Raw genomic sequence first — 20,162 nt, forward strand, 5'->3', positions numbered from 1 at the left:
AGATGCCGATCTTGCTTCCCAGTTCATGGGAAAAGTCGAAGCATTCACAAGAGAACTTTCATAGCATCACTACCACACCTGCCTTACCACCAGCATCTGCACCCTCATAGTTGGCCTTCTGTCTTGATGTTTGGGATGATCTTTTACTGGTATTTATTTTCTGTGCTCTTATTACTTTATGTTTACACTGGATTCTTTTATTACATACTAACAGACATTGCTCCAGCAGTTCTTTCCTTCCCCACCCACCTCCCACCATCTCTTGCATCATGAATTTTCACTCTTTACTGGAGCATTTGATTAGCATACAGACATGCTGTTCTCTCACCCTAAAACAAAACAAAAAAGTAAAACTCCTCCTCTTCATCTCTCTGCTTCTTCTCATAGACAAATCACTCAGACTCGCCCATACCTGCCATTTCCTGCATCTGTCTTCCCATTCCCTCTTAAACCCCTTAGAGTAAGGCGTTTGCTCTTACCACTCTACAAAAACTATAGTGGCCTTTGCTGCTTCCTTTCCTTGTCCTAAGGCTCAGTCCTTGGTCTCCTTTTCTATTTATCCAGTCTCCCTTGGTGACTTGAATTTAATTGTCATCTCTACACAACTGACACCCAGTTGACATCTCTGGCTTAGACTTCTCCACTTAGCATTCCACTTGGCCCCTCACACTTATCTAAAATTTAGTGTAGCTGTATTCTTCCTTCTCTCAGTTGATGACAACTTGGTCCTTCAGGTTGTGAAGCTAGATATTTTAGAGTCACTCTGTTTTCCCCCTTTTTCCTCTCCCATCCTATGTTCAATTGACTCAGTAATCCTGAGACTCAAAGGTATCCAGCTTTTAGCCATTCGTCTTCATCAGTGATGGTGACTAGCACAAGGACCATCCTTCTCCTGGCTACCATCACCCCTCACTTAAATTGCTCCTTTAGTTCTAACTGGTCTGCCTGTTTCCCTAGTTCCTACCCTTAGGATCAACACAGTAGCCAGAAGAATCTTTTTCTAACATAAATCAGATCATATTATTACCTCAGTTTAAAAGCTTCTAATAGATTACAGTCTTATTCAGGATGGAATGCTGAAGGCTTTCTAATACCTTCAAGACATTGTGATTACTCCATTCTCATTCCATTTCTGTTATCTCCTTGCTGTTTCTTGAATATGCCAAGCAAGCTCCTAATGCTGAGCCTTGCACTGCTGGTACCCCTTGTTAGGAACCCAATTTCTCAAGATATCCATGTTGATGACTAACTCAATTCCTTTTTATGTCTCTGCTCAAAGGACACTTTTTCAAAGAGACCCACCCAGAAAGGCCCAAACTCAACCTTCTCAATATCCAGGGGCCCATAATCTCCCTTATTCTAATTTTTCCCAATAAACTTATCATATGATAGCTTATTACTGAATTTACCTATTTGTAGCTTCCGGTTTCTTCCCCTACCTAAAATGTAATCTTCACCAAGGGCAGGGATTTTGTATTGTCTAGCACATAGTAGGTGGTCAGTTGAATGGTTCTCCTTTTTTTTTTTTCCAGCATTATTTCATTCCCACTGCTCCTCAGAGTCAGTAATGGTTCTGTTGTCAACTGTTAGCTTGAACTCTTTCCATTTTACAGGCCTGTTTTTAAAGAAATTTTTCTCTTCATCATCTTAATTATATGGCCTTTTTGTCTTCTTTTTTTTTCTTTTACTTATTCTGTCTGCTAAGCTCATTTTAGTCAAATGTGTTTAACTTCCTGGTTTTTAAGTCCTATACCTTTTCTCAGCTTTAGCCCCTTCCTAGCCATGTTTCTATTTCTGTGAGATTTTTTAGTGTCTCTTTATTTATTTTGAAACGGGGGGGGGGGAGAGGGAGAGAGCAAGCAGAGGAGGGACAGAGAGAGAGGGAGAGAGAGAATCCCAAGAATCTGACAGTGCAGAGCCCAGTGCAGAGCTTAATCCCACAAACCATGAGATCATGACCTGAGCCAAACTCAAGAGTAGGATGCTCAGCTGACTGAACCACCCAGGCACCCATGTAAGATTTTCTTCTCTGTCCCAGTACCCCCAAGACATTTATTGTTAACAACTAGTTTCGGAGAGCTTGCTTTTCCCTAGAAATGTTTCCCACAAAAAATCCTAACGCTGGTGTCCACCTTCTGTCTACCTGTGTCATCCCACTACCCTACCTGTCCACTTGCAGTCTGTAATTTGGATTCACCCTTCACTCAGCATCTTACTGAACTGTAGATTTCCTTGTATTTAAAGTCAGTATGAAAGTATTTCATGCTACAAATCTATAATGACTGTATGCAGTCACTTGTTTATTTTCAATATACTTTTGTACCTTTTAGGAAACTGCATACACATTTGTGTATACATTTATAAGTGGTATGTATTTCATTAGTTTCTGTTTTAGTATTGCTGAGAGCAAGCAATTTCTAAACCTTTCCCTATTGGATATCTAAAATTGTTTTACATTTTTATCTTTAATAGGTCATTGCTTTAGTGATGGATATATTTACAGATGTGGACATTTTCAAAGAAATAGTGGAGGCATCAACTCGAGGGATATCTGTATATATTCTGCTTGATGAGTCCAACTTTAATCATTTCCTAAATATGACTGAAAAACAGGGCTGTCAGGTTCAACGACTCAGGGTAAGAATTCCATGTTTGTTTTTTCTTCGGTTATTTTGTGTACCCTTTTTATCTCTGTTGAATGTAAGGCAAGTTAAGCTGTATTACTCCAAATATATATCTGTCTCTACATATATGTAACACACACATAAATAAACTTAAGGTGGAATAATAATAAATCACAAAAGGATATTATTCTCCTTTTTGGAATGTGACTGAAAACACACATCCTCATGATGGTTTTATAAGATGCTCTTCTTGATGAGGAGACACTTAAGCTTCTGAGTTAACTTTGCTCAGTCATAGTGAACACTTCTGTTTCTCCGTGCACATAACCTTGAAATCACTGACTCCAGTGATTCTATCATTCAGCAGATGTTGCTTATCACAATTTTTAGGCATAGTGTTTTCAGTTTCATTTGACTTCTTAAAAAAACAGCGTGGATTTTCATTGTAGTTATTGTGGAATTGTGTCACTATAACCCGAAGGGCTGTCTTGCAATAGTATCCTAGGTGATTTATGAGACCATTCTGTATAAGTGTAAAATAATGCCTCCTGCTTATGTTATGCTAAGATACATCTATATTTTTAATGACTTTTTCTTGAGTGTTTTTTGGGGTGATATTTTAAAATTTGCTTTTACTATTTTTTGTTACATGTTTAAAAAAAGATTATTTCAAGTATACTTTTTTGGTACTAAGATTTTATATTGATATATATTTCACTTTCAAAATATCTCTTTTCTAGTTATAACTTTATATTTACATGTAATTCTAGAATATTCGAGTGCGGACAGTAAAAGGCCAAGACTATCTTTCAAAAACAGGAGCAAAATTTCATGGAAAATTAGAACAGAAGTTTTTGTTAATTGACTGCCAGAAAGTTATGTATGGTTCCTACAGGTAAGATCGTTCTGTTTACCTCCAGCATTATCAACCACTTATAGGATTTATTAGTTTCAAATTTTAATATAATCTGCTTAGATATTCCTTAGAAATAAAAAGGAACCTTTGCATGGAAGCTTGGAGACTTGGGTTTTAGTTCTAGCTGTACCTCAAAAGAACATTAAGACATTGGGCAAGTCATCCAACTTCCTTGTGCTCTAAGTTCTTCATCTCCAAAATGAAATGGCTAACAAATATGTGAGGTTCCCTATAGTTCTCTAATGCTAAAAGTGTTTTTGCTCTTTATGAAAATAGTTACAGTACAGGCTTAATAGTAACATCTGTTCATAAAAATAGAAGCTCTTTATCACTTTGAAGAACTGTCAGATTGTTTTTATTTTAGTATTAAGAATCTGATAGTCCATCATGTAGTCACTATGTTTAGTACTACCCAAAATGCATTTCAGACGCTGGCTGTTAAAAGCGCCATGGTAGACACTAGACAAGGTTACTTGGGTTACTATTATCAGCATCGTTCAAGGCTACCATTGGCAGAATACCTCCCCTGTTCTAGCCTGGCCCTTCTACATACGTCATCCGCAGTCCTTACCATTTATCTACAAGGCAGTTGTTTGCATCTACATTTATCAATGATGAAACTGAAGTTCCAGAAGGTTAAGTGACTTGTCTACAACCCCACAGCTAAAGGCCAGCAGCATTGCAGGACTGGCAGCCAAGTCCAAGCTCTGCTTGCTCCAGAGTGAAAGTGCTGCCCTAATCCTCTCTTACAAATTCCGGGCACCAGATACACAATCAGAGACACACAATCAGGTTATATCAAGAGACAGATCAAAATACCAACGAGCACATGTGACCTTCTAGGTCACTAGGGCAGCATAGACTCCTAAGGAGCCAGGAGAACTGTGGGGGTAAACAGAGCAGTGCGAGGGGAAACTTTTTTTTTCTCTTAACAACGTAAAAAGTCCACAGGAAGGAGACAATATATTGAAGTGATTGGGGATGTGTCAGTTAGTTACTTGGTTTCTCTTAGGTTTGCTCCTCTATAAAATAAGAATAATCCTTGAGCCTACCTCACATTGTTGTTGTGGGAATTAAATGAGTTACTGCATCCATAACCCCTGGAGTCAGGTTTAATGATAGGCATATTTTAGCCACTACTATCTGGTAACTTTCCCTTTAAGCTCAGAGACCTTTTTTTGCAAGTACTGTTTTGAGTTCTAAAGGAAAACTTGTTAAAAGCAGAAATTACAACCAGTGCTTGAAATTAATGAGTCCCTTTAAAGACTCATTATATGTGTATGTATTTGTTCAGATCCACTTGGCTTTACAGGGTTTTTAATTGAAATTTTAATTAAAATTAGGAGTTCACTTGACTTATAGAATGGTATTTATTAGTTAATCTCATCATAATGAATGCTTTCTGTTTTTATTATTTAACCTGACTTTTAAGATTACCTTGAACAATAAATGTACCTTAACTTTGTTTTGCTACCACTAGGCATTAATAGGTCCTGTATATTGAGATGACTATGGCTAAACTACTTTTGAATTGATACTGGGAAAAACAGACAAACCACAGCAACAAAAACCCTTTAGCTTTCAATGTATATCATAAGCCAGAGGCAGAATTTAAGTTGCTACTTATGGAAATGAGGATAGAATGCCTAGGACTGCAGATGATAAAAATTCGCCAAAACTCTGCTTTCCTTATTAGTCCATGTTAGTTTTAAATACGCTTCTTTAAAAAAATAATGGTTGTCAGCCCTTGTTTTTTGTTTTTGTTTTTTTGTTTTTGTTTTTCTACTAATTATCTTGAACCTTTCCTGTTAACAGTATTCTAAAAGGATCTGGTGGAACAATTATGAACCAGTTTTCATAAAAACTGGCTAAAAATTTAATTGTTTTTGGTTAAAAACAGCATTTGTCTCATATTCCAAGGTTGCCGTCATCTTCCTTATAGCCCAAATCAGAATGCCACTTTCTTTAATTCAAAATTCTTTGCCATAAAAGGTCTTCATACTCTAAACTGCAAGCATTTCCAGAGAGGCTTGATGTCAGCACTCACCGTAGTTACACATTGTGTGACAGTTCAATCATTGTGATGACAGTTTTATTAGGAAAACAGGAAAAGTGTTTTGTCATATCATGATACTAACATTGATGAGATAAAACGCGTACACTTTGTATCAGTGTGTGCAAATCACATTGTGAATTGGATGCCCTTGTTTGAAACTGTCAATGAAATCTGGAACATATATTAGTATTGTCTACACATTTGGGAGAGAATTTTTTCAGCATTTTCTTAAATATTCTGGCCTCTATGAAAGCTACTTTCAAAAGACAAGTTTCACGGAAATTGTTGGCTTCCAGGTGCCATCTCTGATCAGACTTGAGGACTGTCACATTGAGATCCATGCTACAACCTGTGTGCTGTCACCGCTTTCACTCCTTAGACCTCGCTGTGTAATCCCCAGACAGGAACTCAGAGTTTTTGAGCCTCATTTTAATATGTAAATTCATACATATTATAATGAATATGTCACATTCCCAATTTCATGAATGTGACACTGTGTCTGGAGGGAATGGGAGTAGTAAGTTCATTTTATTTTTTATCCAGGTAAATATGTGCACACTTTTTAAAAAATCAAGTATTTCTAAAAGACATTAATACAAAAGTTTTTTTTCTCCATCTCTCTCCATTGCTGGATCTTGATCTCCGCAATTAAATTAAATTAAAGGCATTTAATTCTTTGAGCTGGTTCTTCTGATACTTATTCCATCCTCTTACATAATGTGATTATACTGCAGATGCTGAGTCTATCACTTTTAGATATTATCTCTTGACTCTCAGGTATGGTGATTGAACAGTGATATTTCTATTCACTCATATCTACTTGCCCTCTGCTTGCCATTTAGCCAGTAGTTTTATCACAATTGTTTGCTAAGTAAGAAGTCTTGGTTTACATTTCTAAAATTGTGTCAGAATTTATCACTGAGGAGCCCTGGAGTCCTTTGTTATATGCTTCTTTTTTTTTTATAACAAAGTTAATAATGACCATTTGGTTTTGGTTTTATGCATTGTCTTTGTTTTCTATTTATCTATTCCGATTTATTTTCCAGTTAATATTGAAGATTTCTTAGCACTTGAACAACTTTTCCAAATGCTCAGTTACTGTCAACAGTCTGTCATGTCCAATCTGGACTAGCAGTTCTTTAACCTGGAAACTGCTGAGGTTCTGCAATTTCCTGTATTCCTGGGTAGTTTGAGCCACATTTTCTTATATCCCATCCTTAATATATCCCATCTTTTAATGCCATTTTTCTTCTTTTTTGTTTTTAAGTCCTAGTTTTTCTCTCATTTGCTCAAGAATACTTTCCATCAGCATGGAATTGTTTTTAAGTCCAGAAATTTATCATTTTAGGGGGTTAATGGCTTAACTGGAGATGGAACTCTAAGCTGAATCATTCTTTCCTCCACATATGAAAGACATTGACTGGCAGTCAAACTTGCTGTTGAGAAGTCTCAAAGAGTTGTTATTTTTATGTAACTTTTTTTTTTTCCTTTCCAGAAATGTCTAAGGTTTCTCTTCTATTCCCTGCTATTCTCAAATTTATTATGTTTCTAGATCTAGGTCTTTTTTTTATTTATTGTTCTGAGCAATCCAAGTACTCATGTCTTTCAATTCTGGAACATATTCTCACGTATTCTTTGATCATTTCTTCTCCTCAGTTGTCTCTATTGTCTCTCTCTCTCTGGAATTCTTACTATTAGCTGGACATCTACTTCCATTGTATTCTTTTTTTCCTATGATTTGATATCTGGGAGTGGGTAGAATTGTACTGTCTGGAGGATTTTCTCAATTGTTTATTCTGATATATCTATTAGAACTTAAAAAAAAATTTGCTGTCGGGGCACCTGGGTGGCTCAGTTGGTTAAGTGTCCGACTTTGGCTCAGGTCATGATCTTCTGGTTTGTGGGTTCAGGCCCCTCATTGGGCTCTGTGCTGACAGCTCAGAGGCTGGAGCCTGCTTTGGATTCTGTGTCTCCCTCTCTCTGCTCTTCCCCTGCTTGTTCGTTTTCTCTCTCTCTCTGTCTCTCTGTCTCAAAATCTCTGTCTCTCAAAAATAAATAACATTAAAGTTTTTAAATTTTGTTGTCAAATATTTTGAATATCTGCAAATTGTACCATTTCAAAGCATCCTGTTTGTGTTTTATTATAGATGCATGATGTCTATTGCTTTGAAGACCGTGACTATAGTTTTTTCTGTGTCTTTGTTTTTATACACATTCTCACTTATGCGTTTTCTGTTTCCTCCATTTGTCTTTCTCCTGTTTGTTTTGATCTCTGTTTTGCACCTAAGATTTTAAGCTTTATAAGCTATCTTCTAAACTTTCATTAAATGTCTGCTCATATTTTGATAAGTATTGATAAGGGACTCAAATGCTTATTTGAAATTGAAATGCTTATTTGAATTTGAAATTGTATGGGAAATGCCTATCAACTGTTGGATTTACAGAAGAGTGATTGGCCAGAGTCCCGACAGTTTTATAGGAAGTTCTCTGAATGTCAGTAAAATAGCTCTTTTATTTGGGGCTGTTTCAGCATTTCCAGAGACTAATTTTTAAATTGAATATTTACCCTTGAGTGTTTTTCTGTTATGTGCAGTGATACTACAGTATTGTTTTCTGATTTACCAAAGCAGGCACACTTTTCCGGTTATAACATATTCCCCAATACCATTACCTTGTCAGCTTCCTAAGCTCAACACCTGGAGATTATTTTATTTCATAAACTATATACATCCCTTAGGATGTGCAGATATTCCAGCCCTGTCTTCTTATTACTGGCTCAACATTCTTACTCTTCATTCCAATTTCTACCCTGGTTTAGGCTCTTATCACCTTATGTCAATTCTTTTACTCATCACAGTATATTCAGTGCCTCATCCTTCATGTCTGCATTGCAAAGAGCTCCTGGAAAAAAAATCAGTCCTCAACCATCTTTTTATTTTAATTGATCCAAATTTGGAAACAAATCCTACACAGACATTCTGCTTTGCTTTCAAGAATCCCCACACCTTGTTCATCAGTCTTTTATATAAATTCTTTACTTCAGCAAAACAGAATTTGTTCTCTCCATTCAACAAAAACATGGCCATTCCTGCTTCCTTTCTTTTCCTATATGTTTCTTCTTCCACATAAACTGTTCCACGCCTTTTGGGTTTGAACTTCTCGGTTATCTGGTCTCTGTCCGAATAGGATCTAACCCCTACTTATCTCCGGGGTTTTTCTCATATGTGATAGCTGACTGTTCATTCCTTTATTTGCTCTTTCACCCAAATTTTGTATTCATATCTGCAATGGGGTTGAAAATTCCTTTAATGATCCACATTGTATCATTTATTTTAAGTTAGCCTGGTGGCCCACACATCTGTACAAAAAGGGAACCTGGTAAATGATTCTCATACCATGCTTTCAATAAGCATACTAGATAAAATTCAGCATATCAGAATAATAAGATTCTTTTTTAAAATTTTTTATAGTTTTTATTTTTGAGACAGAGCATGAGCAGGGGAGGGGCAGAGAGAGAGAGGGAGACACAGAATCTGAAACAGGCTCTAGGCTCTGAGCTGCCAGCACAGAACCTGATGCAGGGCTCGAACCCACCAACCGCAAGATCATGACCTGAGCCGAAGTCAGACGCTTAACCGACTGAGCCACCCAGGTGCCCGAGAATAATAAGATTCTTAAGTTGTACACTCTTTATAACATTTTGTGTATTTTAAATTCTTACTCTGCACACTCTCTTAGTATTTTCATCGGCCTTTGTTACTGTGTTCCTTCTAAACAGTAAGGTCCTTCATTGTAGGGAGTGTCTGTCTCCTTTTTCCTTTATTAACCCCTATTATATCATAGACAGTATTTGATACATAGCATATTAGTGATTTCTGTTTTACCTCAGTGACTCTGTGTTACATTATCTAAATTTTTACATGGCAGATTTAAACTTTTATATGAAATTCCAACTTTCATTTTTAAATTGTAGAAATTCCACAAAGTACTATAAAGTAGTTACAAATTTTTAATTTCCTAGAAATTGTATTTTATATTAAAAGATCTTAATTGGCATCCCAAAGCCCTGGCTTCCCAAAGTACACTTACTGAGGAAGCCATAGAGATAAAGTGCATGCATTAGCAAAGACCTATCTTGCTTTATAACATGCTACAACTATAAGGAATGGTAGGATTATGCTAGCATTTTGGACATGAGGAAACTGAGGCCCAAGCCCATATGGGTAGATAGCACAGCAGAAGCCAGGTCCCCATCCTTCCCTCTGATACTGACTTGTTTGCACCCTGCCAGGATGCTGTATATAAAATACATTATTTTTTATTCCATAACATCTTAGTAGGCAATGATGCAGAATGCACAGCAAGCTTTTCTTTGGACTTCTAGAAAGTGATGTCAGAAATTATGGGTAGATTCAAAGCCAGGACTTGAGTTGCTTTGTTATTTAAAATATGAAAGGAAGCTGGTGCCTGTGTGGCTCATGGCTCAGTCCGTTAAGCATATGGCTCCCACTTAGGTCATGATCTTGCAGTTCATGAATTGGAGCCTCGTGCTGGGCTCTGTGCTGACATCTCAAACTCCGGAGCCTGCTTCGGATTCTGTGTCTCCCTCTCTCTCTCTGCGCCTCCCCCACTCACACTCTGTTGCTCTCTCTCTCTCAAAAATATACATTAAAAATGTTTAAATATGAATGTGGGAGTATGGATGTATAGGTACTGCAAACATGTAATGATTAACAATGTTCTAAATTTTGGCCTGAAGAAAACAGACAAAAATACTCTTGTTGATATAAAATGACATATTTTGCTTAGTAGATTTATATATTGTCATTAATCCTTTAATAGCAAAAATAAAATTTTCCAATTTTGATTCTTTTTCAGCTACATGTGGTCATTTGAAAAAGCTCACCTCAGCATGGTTCAGATAATCACAGGACAACTTGTTGAGTCCTTCGATGAAGAATTTAGAACTCTCTATGCCAGATCCTGTGTCCCCAGTTCATTCGCTCAGGAAGAATCAGCAAGGGTGAAGCATGGCAAAGCACTCTGGGAGAATGGCACCTACCAGCGTTCAGTTTCCTCACTAGCTTCTGTTTCCAGCCAAAGAAACCTTTTTGGCAGACAGGACAAAATTCATAAACTAGACTCCAGTTACTTCAAAAACAGAGGGATATATACTCTAAATGAGCACGACAGATACGGCATAAGAAATCATGGCTACAAGCCTCATTTTATTCCACATTTTAATGGTCCAAATACAGTCCGTCAGTATCAATCCAGTCAAATAAATGAAAATTGGAAGAGGCATAGTTATGCCGGGGAACAGCCAGAAACACCACCATACCTGCTGCTTAACAGGGCTCTGAATCGAAATGTTAATCCTCCAGGTAATTGGAAGAAGCCTTCAGATAGTCTGAGTGTGGCGTCCTCATCACGAGGCGGCTATGCAGGCCACCGTAACACACCTGCCCAGAGTTTTGCTGATCGGCTTGCCCAGAGAAAAACAACCAATCTTGCAGAAAGGAACTCAAATGTACGGAGGTCTTTTAACGGGACAGATAATCATATTCGCTTTTTGCAACAACGAATGCCAACCCTTGAACATACCACAAAGTCGTTCTTGCGTAACTGGAGAATTGAATCCTACTTAAATGATCATTCAGAAGCTGCACCTGATTCAAATGGATCGGCTCTAGGTGACCGGTTTGAGGGCTACGATAGTTCTGAAAACGTGAAAGCCAACGCTCTTTATACTCATTCTCGGCTTCGTTCCTCTTTTGTATTTAAACCGACTTTACCTGAGCAGCAAGAAGTTAGCAGTTGTACAACTGGCTCCTCAAATTCAACTGTCGTCGGTTCCCAGGGAAGTGACACACCTAAGGAGGTCCCGGACACCCCTATGAGTGTACAGCATATGACAGACAAGCCCTTGCCAGAATCAACCCCAAAGCTCCCACTGCAGTCCGAGGCACCCAAAATGCACACCTTGCAGGTTCCCGAAAACCACTCAGCAGGCTCGCATCAAACTACAAATGGCCATACAGAGTCAAACAACTATTTATATACATCCTTGTGTTCAAATAAGCAGACAGAAAATCTAAAGAGTCAACAAAATGAGAATCTGCTCAAAAGGCGAAGTTTCCCATTCTTTGACCACTCAAAAGCCAATTTAGATCATGGACACAATAAGCATTATGTGTATAGTACGCTTACCAGGAATCGAGGTAGACAACCAGAGAAACCCAAAGAGGATTTGCTGAAAAGTTCTAAGAGCATGCACAATGTGACCCAGAGCATGGAAGAGGACAGGGAGGCCATCAAGAGAGACCCTCCGAGTGGCACTACTACCAAGTCAATTTCCATTGCTGCTTTGCTCGAAATGAATAAAGATGAACCTAGCAAAGAACTCCCTTCAAAGAAGGAAGTTAAAGGTTCGCCAAGTTTTTTGAAAAAGGGCTCTCAGAAGTTAAGGTCATTACTTAGCCTTACCCCAGAGAAGAAAGAAAATCTATCCAAAAATAAAGCCCCTGCCTTTTATAGAATGTGCAGTAGTTCTGACACATTAGTTTCGGAGACCGAAGAGAATCAAAAACCAAAGAAGTCAGAACCAAAAGTTGATTCATCTCCTAGAAGAAAGCGTTCTTCCTCATCAAACTCTCAAGGCAGTATTCATAAGAGTAAGGAAGACGTAACTGTTAGCCCATGTCAGGGGATCAGTTCTCCATCCGATGAAAGTAGTAAAACAATACCTTCTTCAGGTCCAGTTGAAAACAAGTTCTTGGAAAGGGCAGGTGATGCTTCTGCCCCTCGATTTAACACCGAACAGATCCAGTACCAAGATTCGAAGGAGGCTAATACAGTTCTGGCTCCTGAAAGAAAACCAGCTTCTTCTCCAAGGCAAAAGTCCAGTGAGCTTCTAAGATCTCATTCAACCGATAGGCGCATTTACAGTCGTTTTGAGCCGTTTTATAAGATTGAAAGCTCTATTCAGCCAGCAAGCAACCTGCCAAATACTGGTGTGCACCGCCCAGAAATAAAATCCACAACTTTGGGCAATAGTTACGGCAGGTCCAGCCCACTGCTTAACTACAACACTGGTGTGTACCACTCATACCAGCCAAATGAAAACAAGTTCCGAGGATTTATGCAGAAGTTTGGAAACTTCATACACAAAAATAAATGAAATACTGTAACATCAAATAGTTTTAAAAATACAAATGACAGTAACTATAAGTTTGTGTCCAGAGAACACTGTGGGTAGTTTTTGTAACATGCCAATAGATTTCTAGAAGGGCAGAGTTTGGGGATATGATATAAATGTTTGCCAGGGTACTAATATATACAGTAAAGTTCTGTGTGATAAAATTAGTTGTGCTTCATTACAGTGTAGATGGAATGCCTCTATACACATGGTTTTTAAATGGTAGTGGTAAAAAAAATGTAAACTGTTTTCTTCAGACTGAAGATCTTTTTAAGTCTCAGATAGAAACTTTAGTGGAGACATGGTGTATGGATTTTAAGCATTTGTTCCAAACCCTTTCCCTTTAAAAAAGGATCAGAATATATCTCAGTGGCCCTTTATAATATATCTTTATGGGTTTTCGTAGCTTCACATTATGAGAAAATAGGACAAAGCCTTTTTGGGTTTTAATTACCTTTAAATTCTACAGGGTAACTTGTTCTATTTCATTAATGTTTTATTTTCCTGTGGAACATATGTGACCGGTTAGGCAGCAACAATACAATTTAAGTCATGTAGGTCAGCACATCTTTCATTTTGACTTCAGTGTTTGCAGACTGTCAAACTCATGTAGCACCTGGTAGGAATTTCTGTTCCTAATTTTTTTTTAAAAAACCTTCCAGGTGTTGTTTCTTTGCACTCTGGACCAAGGAAGCCTATACTCCAGTCACCAGGGAACTGCTGAACTGTTATAAGCATTCTTTCTTTGAAACTTGGAGCAAGCAACAGATATTTGGGAAACTTGAATTCTAAACTTCTGCATAAATTTTTATCTTAAGAGTAGCAGGACAAAGCTTAGATGTTTTGCTTATAAAAGTCTTTGCTCTTTTTTACACTGTGCCAAATGTAATTTGTGCCAAACAATCTGACTGCATACTGTTTTCATAAAAGTTCCGTGATGAACCTGAGAAGTGATATCTGGCCCCATTCTTCCATGACTATGAAGCCTGGTTGAAAGTTTTAACTCCTTCAATATCTTAATTTGGTGATGATATCTTAATTTGGTTATGCTATAAAGCATAAGATACCCTTTGCCTTTTTTAGAGTAATGAAATTAAAGCCCCGTGTCTGTTAAAGAGATTTAACTTATCTTTACTTCATCCAGAAAGTACAGAATTCAAGAAACAATGCATCATTTGAGAAGTGTAAAGTGTTTTTGTAAGACTTTAAATATCTTATATAACACCTTCTGAGCTGCAGTGTGGAGCAGTATGTTGTTTTAAAAAATCAGGGCTTAGTCAAATAATGTCTGTGTCATTAAATTAAAAAAAAAAAACAGCATTAAAATACCAGTCATTAGAATAATTTTCCGTAGTATTAAAATAGCATGATAACATGATGAGAGAAGACATGACAGTAGAGAAAATAAACCTAACATTTATTGAGCACTTTTATAGACCAGGTCTTCAGCTAGAACCTATAGTTCCCACAACAATTATTTTAGCTTCGTCCTCATTATTTGTAGGTGATGATTAAGGTGATAAATGAAACTTTGAGACTCAGAGAGGTAAGGCCCCAACTCACACAGTTAAAAGATAATGGTACTCTAGTGTCTAACATGCAGTCACATCCCGTTTCCTCCCAAATGAGTTCAACATTGGCCTCACCTGAACTATTGAGAATTAAATGAGAGAATGTTTATGTTTTCTGCTTCAACAGTAATCAGCTAAGAAAGGTTTAGTTGAATTCCACCAGATAAGAAGGATACAGTGGGGCTTAAAATAATCATAGTAGGTGAGATAGGAAATGAAATTGACATTTATTTCTGATTGTAACTTAGCAGGCCAGTTTTAATTGTTAGACCACCATTTTGATCTTGTGCTGGTTAACCTGTGACAACGAAAAGAAGGAAAAGGAACCATAAGTGAGTTTAACCTGTGTATGTGCTAGGGAAAGCAGTCCACTGGGTGAGAAAGCTCAGCAGGGAATGGAACTCAGTGTTAAATATGTTATCTCCTTACTTCTTCACAATGGCCCTGTGAAGTAAGTACGTCCTTTTTTGCAAATGAGAAAACTAATCCTCAGAGAAGTTCCAAAATCTTCTGAGATGTATGGCTCTGAATTGGTAGAACTGGGTTTAAACACAAAATGGGGTGTGAACACAAAAGCCTGTGTTTTTAATACCATTTTCTTTTTCCTTTTTTTTTTTTTTTTTTTTTTTTTTGAGTGAGAGTGAGCAGGAGAGGGGTGGGTTGAGGGTGGAGGACAGAAGACCAAAGCTGGCTCTGTACTGACACCAGCAAGCCCGATGTGGGGTATTGAACTCATAAACCACAAGATCTTGACCTGAGCCAAAGTCAGATGCTCAACCCACTGAGCCACCCAGGTGCCCCCTGTAGTTTTAGTAGTAAACCATCCCATACTTTGTTTTGATTGAGGAAGCTTTCCTGAAAGTGGTCTCTCTTCTTTGCTCTATCTTTACAAATTGTAGAAATATACCAGTAACTGTACAGCAATAGCATTTTATAAACACAAATCCAAAATATAAATTCAGTTTAACATTATTCATAAAAATGGGTTTTAAAGACTCTCATAATATTATTGTTATAATCTTATAAGAGTCCCATTGTTTTGGAAAGCTGTGTGTAATAGATTGTACATTTGGCACACTTCCTAAATAGTATAAAAATAAAATTGAGAAAGAAAGTTATTTTTCACAGGCAAAGTAGCCAGTTGTATTTACAAATATTTTGCATTTTTAAAATGACCTTTGGAATGTGCATTTCCTTTTAATCAGATAAGAAATTCAGTTGCAATGAAAAAAATCTAATTGCTAGTGGGTTAGGTTTTAGAGTCCTCTGGCAGTGTATAATCTTCATATGTTAGTATCAAATTATTAAAAAGCATTAGAATTGGAATCCAGTGAATGAAAGATATTTTTCATTTTGCTCTTAGAAAATGTCACTTTTGTAATTCTGAACCATAGTCCTTTACCCACTTACCAAAGGTAGAACCCATAGTTAACCAAACCAAATTGACTTTATATTACCCATTCTTTGTCTGTTAGATGGGGCATTTTTCAAGGCTAAGAGGATAATGGGCTAATTGTCTTTAGGCAGCTCTGAAATTGGAAGCTCTAAAATGTAGAGCAGGGTAACTTTGAAGCTGAAATTACATAGACTAGTTTTAATCATGTTTAATTACAAGCAAAGGCCTGTTGTTTTTTTTTGTACAGTCACTGCCATCATTTCTGGAAACATAGATAGCTTTTAAATAGTCCCTGAATCCCTCCTCTTCCTAGTGGAATTGAGAAGTGCATGATGCTTTATTTCATCTACCTGTGACAAGTAGCTTGGGCTTTTGTACAGATTTCTTTTCCTCTGCCTTTTTCCCCCCATTTATTTATTTTTTTTCTCCAGAAACCTCTGTATTTCAGAATCTATACTTCCCAAAGTTTCTATGGCTGAGAAATTCCTCAGGATTGGGACTGATTAAGCACATAATACTTCAAATAATTTACTCAGAGTTTAAGTTTCAGACAGATGCTTTCAAACTTCATAGATGTAATCATTTCAAGCAAAACACTTTCTTTTGCTCCCCATATTAATATTGGAAAGATAATGGCACTTAGATGTACTTTCATATTACAGTTTGGTAAGGCAGTTTTTACTGTCTACATAATACATTAGTTTGTAAGCAGAAACTCAAGAAAATAGGTACGATTTCAAAGCAGATTTGGCAGATGTCTGCAGAATAGCTGAAGTGCTTGTATCCTGAACATGCTGGTATCTCTCTACTATAGTGATTGGGATTAGCCACGTTTCTAATGTGGCATATTGAGTAATGGGTATATGTTGGCAGTCTATTTTTTATGGAAACAAATACCTTGTTTAATCAAGATGACATCTATTGTGATCTAGATAAGCAAGGAAGAAGTTGAACTCCGGCTACATTCAACTATAACTATACTCAAGATTGTCCAGTTATTCAGCTATTACTCTGCAGATATTTGTCTTTCATGAGTATCTGTTGATTCAATGTGACTATGGCCAAGGGATGGAAAGTAGAATCATTGTTTCACCCTAACTACATGTGATAATGTTTTTTAAAAAAAGTTTATCTTAATATTCAGTTTTGTTCTAGAATATTTAAAATGAAAAGGATGAAATTATAAACCAAAGAGTCAATTTTTATATACATAAATGTTGGCAAAGAAATATTCTTCCAAATTAGCCTGGTTTTAGATCTAATAAATAAATATTAACTAATTTTGTACAAACATCAATATATTGTATGTTGTTTGTTTTTTATCTTCATATATATGTATTTCTCCATTTAAGAACATGTTTTTATTTAGCTTATATCATGAATTTAAATTTTTTGCACACTTTTAATATTTACTTATGAATTTTGAAATAATATCCTGAACACTTTTAGTTTTTATTTTTGATTAGCAATTAGATTTCATACAATAGTTTATCCATATTGGATAACCAGTGACAGTACTCTCCCTTAAACACAATATCATATACATTCATTCTCTATTTCTGTTTCTACTGGAATATATAGCTATTTTAAATAACTTGGCACTTTGAAAAATAGAGACAATTTTGTTAAAAAAAATGAATAGCTGACCTTTGCATAATGTTTTAGCATTTAGTTTGAGTAAAATATTCTTAAGGTACATTTATACTAGATCAGTTAGTGACATTAAATAACCTAGAGTCTGAAAGTTATTTAAAACTCAAAATGCATTTTTCCTAGGAAGAAAAACGCCTTCATATCATAGATTAAGATGCAATTCAATACTGTGTATTGGGAATTGAATAGTGTTTTAAAGACAAATATAGGTAAGTATAATTTAAGTAGGTTACTTTAATTTTAAGGAGAAATCTTGTATTTTCCCCCATTTACCATAAATATGGATGTTTAAGAAAAACCTAGTTCAATGGGATGGTAAGGAAAATGGATAAGGTTTTACTTTTGTGACCATGCTAAAGACCAACCCGAGGTAACTGGACTAAACATGAAAGGGGACTGAAAGGGGTGAGTGTGTGTGCTGCCTGTGGGGAAGAATTACATGAGGTGAAATTACCTGAGGTGAAAGCAGGAAGAAACTGAAGCAAGAGATATAGACAGGAAAACTCCCGAGTTAACAAAGAAAATGCAGCATGTCAAATTGGACATTTCTCCCATAATCTGTTTCAACAGTCTGGCCCTTTTTTTTTTTTTTTATGGTCACACATCTGCCTTTATTGTGAACAGCAGGTCGGATGCTTCCAGCAGTAGTAAAAATTAATTTACAAAAGTGGAATTCCATGAAGTCTTCTGGTCAGAACCCTTGGGAGCTCAAATGTAGATGGCTACCCTGAGCAGTAAGAAGCAGGACTCCAAGGCCCGTAAAGAGCAAGGCAACCGAGGAGATGAAGCACTCCTTGCAGATACCCTGACTGTACTTGGCACCTCATAAAGAAAACTAAGCGAAGAACTGCAAATGGTCAGCAGCACCACAGTCAGATGCAGGGAGACAGCCAGGTTCACTGGGCTGGTGCATCTGGTCACGGCCTCAAGCTCCATTTTGCCAGGCCCAGGGGAATCCACTGCTCTGCCCCTGGGATCCAATCTGGCTCATTTTTCACCTAACATACTGGGAACCTACTTTATTCCAAGTATGCAGGTTATAGTAGAATATCAATGTAAGAAAAAAATGAGATGTCTGGGTAATCAGATGCTGCAGCAAGTTTTCATGAGCATTTTAAGAATAGCCCAAACTAACAGCAAAAATGTATATGCTTACCCAAAGTCTGTCCAAATTTGTGCCTTGATGTACTCCTAGTGCCTAGCAAAGTGCACAGAAGAGATGCCTGATAAATAGTCTGTGTATGAATCCAATCATTTCCTTAACTATAATTAGATAAATCCATTCATTAAAATGTACATTTTATAGATCTCTATATAGCCATTTGTACTAAAAAACACGGATGGGTAAATGCAGCAAGAGTCCTAGCTTAAATTTCTGCCACATTTACCCTGCGATCTGGACATCTTTACAGATCCAACAAGTTTAGTCTTTTGAGAATACATATACTGGAAGGAAAGGAAACCCCTGATGAAGAATTCATTCTGAAGGAAAATAGAGTAGAGCTGTTCAAATTCAGTTCAGAGACAATCGGCACACAAGAGAAGGAAGCATAACTGTGTAAAGTCATTCAGATTGTCAAGCAAGGTCAGTCGTCTATGTGGGACTGTAACAGAAGAGTGGCTTCTCTAAAATCTCCAAGGATGCTACTTGGAGAGTCAGGTGTCAAGGGCCGCCACCACAGGAGCCCTCACCGTGACCCTCAGCACACAGCCTTCCATTTTCAGCAGCAGCCTTTTAATGTTAACTTAATGTTAACTTATAGCTACAACTACAGACCCTGGTGAGCAACAATGAGGTACATCTACCACTTGTAGTGTGACCACGTTACCACAGAGGGCCAGAGCAGAAAAGAATAGGTACCATGAGGAAGCCACGATCGTAAAACCCTCTAGGGACACCTAGAACATATACACTGGGAAATTAGGAGGGATGGAAATTCCACCAGAACAGGTTTAGACGGGAACTCACTGCTCCCTTATTATTGAACTAGAATGGGTTGGGAAATACAAGTCATATCTATCACATAGCCACAACAAAACATAAAGTGTTTATGACAAAATTCACAAAATGAATTTGATAGAATGGTCTCCACTGTTTTCATTAGATATGAATGGGGGAGAAGCCAACCGCCCCCTCAAAAAACAAAAACAAAAACAAGAACCTTTAATTAGGGACTTATTTTCGACAACAACTTTCAGGGTATATCCTGATACCAACACATTTTACCTTTACACTGTTTTTCTAGCTATAGGAATAAAAATTTTTAACAGTCTTTATGTGTCTCGATTACCAGGCACATTCTACTAGGTTTAATAGACCATAATTTTTATTTTTCACTCTATTTTTTGAGAGAGAGAGAGGGAGCAAGTGCTCCAGCTGGAGGGAGAGGCCGAGAGAGAGGAGGAGAGAGAATCCTAAGCAGGCTCCACGCCTAGCATGGAGCCTAAGGCTCCATGAACCATGAAATTGTGACCTGAGTCAAAATCAAGAGTCCATCACTTAACAGACAGAATTAGCCAGACTCCCCTGGTAAACAACATTTTTTTAAAGAAAGCTTTTTGGTGTGTGTGTGTGTGTGTATGTGTTTGCTTTACAAACTACCAAAATTTTATTTTAGTTCACTACTAAGTTAGATATTCATTACATTAAAACAAATATTCTAGTTAATAAGATTCTACAGTAAAGCCCAGAATTGGATGTGTTTTTATAAGTGGGATGTCAACTGAAAGCAAGCCAACCTCAAAATA

The 20,162-nt window shown here is 37.1% G+C and overlaps 1 protein-coding gene and 1 pseudogene across 1 annotated transcript in view; one reads left to right on the forward strand and one right to left on the reverse strand.

Annotated features, from left to right (window-relative positions):
- FAM83B (family with sequence similarity 83 member B) overlaps nucleotides 1–14,990 on the forward strand; it is an 86,429-nt gene extending 71,439 nt beyond the window's left edge. The window contains exons 3-5 of the mRNA XM_077769071.1: nucleotides 2,473–2,637; nucleotides 3,395–3,519; nucleotides 10,475–14,990. Coding sequence (XP_077625197.1) covers nucleotides 2,473–2,637; nucleotides 3,395–3,519; nucleotides 10,475–12,776 — 2,592 coding nt within the window. The 3' untranslated portion in view covers nucleotides 12,777–14,990. The remainder of the gene's footprint in view (nucleotides 1–2,472; nucleotides 2,638–3,394; nucleotides 3,520–10,474) is intronic.
- A 3,132-nt stretch (nucleotides 14,991–18,122) lies between these two features.
- Nucleotides 18,123–18,350, reverse strand: LOC144235535 (dolichyl-diphosphooligosaccharide--protein glycosyltransferase subunit TMEM258 pseudogene; annotated as a pseudogene).
- Nucleotides 18,351–20,162: the final 1,812 nt, after the last annotated feature.

This window comes from Crocuta crocuta, unplaced genomic scaffold, assembly GCF_008692635.1.
Source record: "Crocuta crocuta isolate KB4526 unplaced genomic scaffold, BGI_CrCroc_1.0 scaffold205, whole genome shotgun sequence".
Classification (NCBI taxonomy): Eukaryota; Metazoa; Chordata; class Mammalia; order Carnivora; family Hyaenidae; genus Crocuta; species Crocuta crocuta.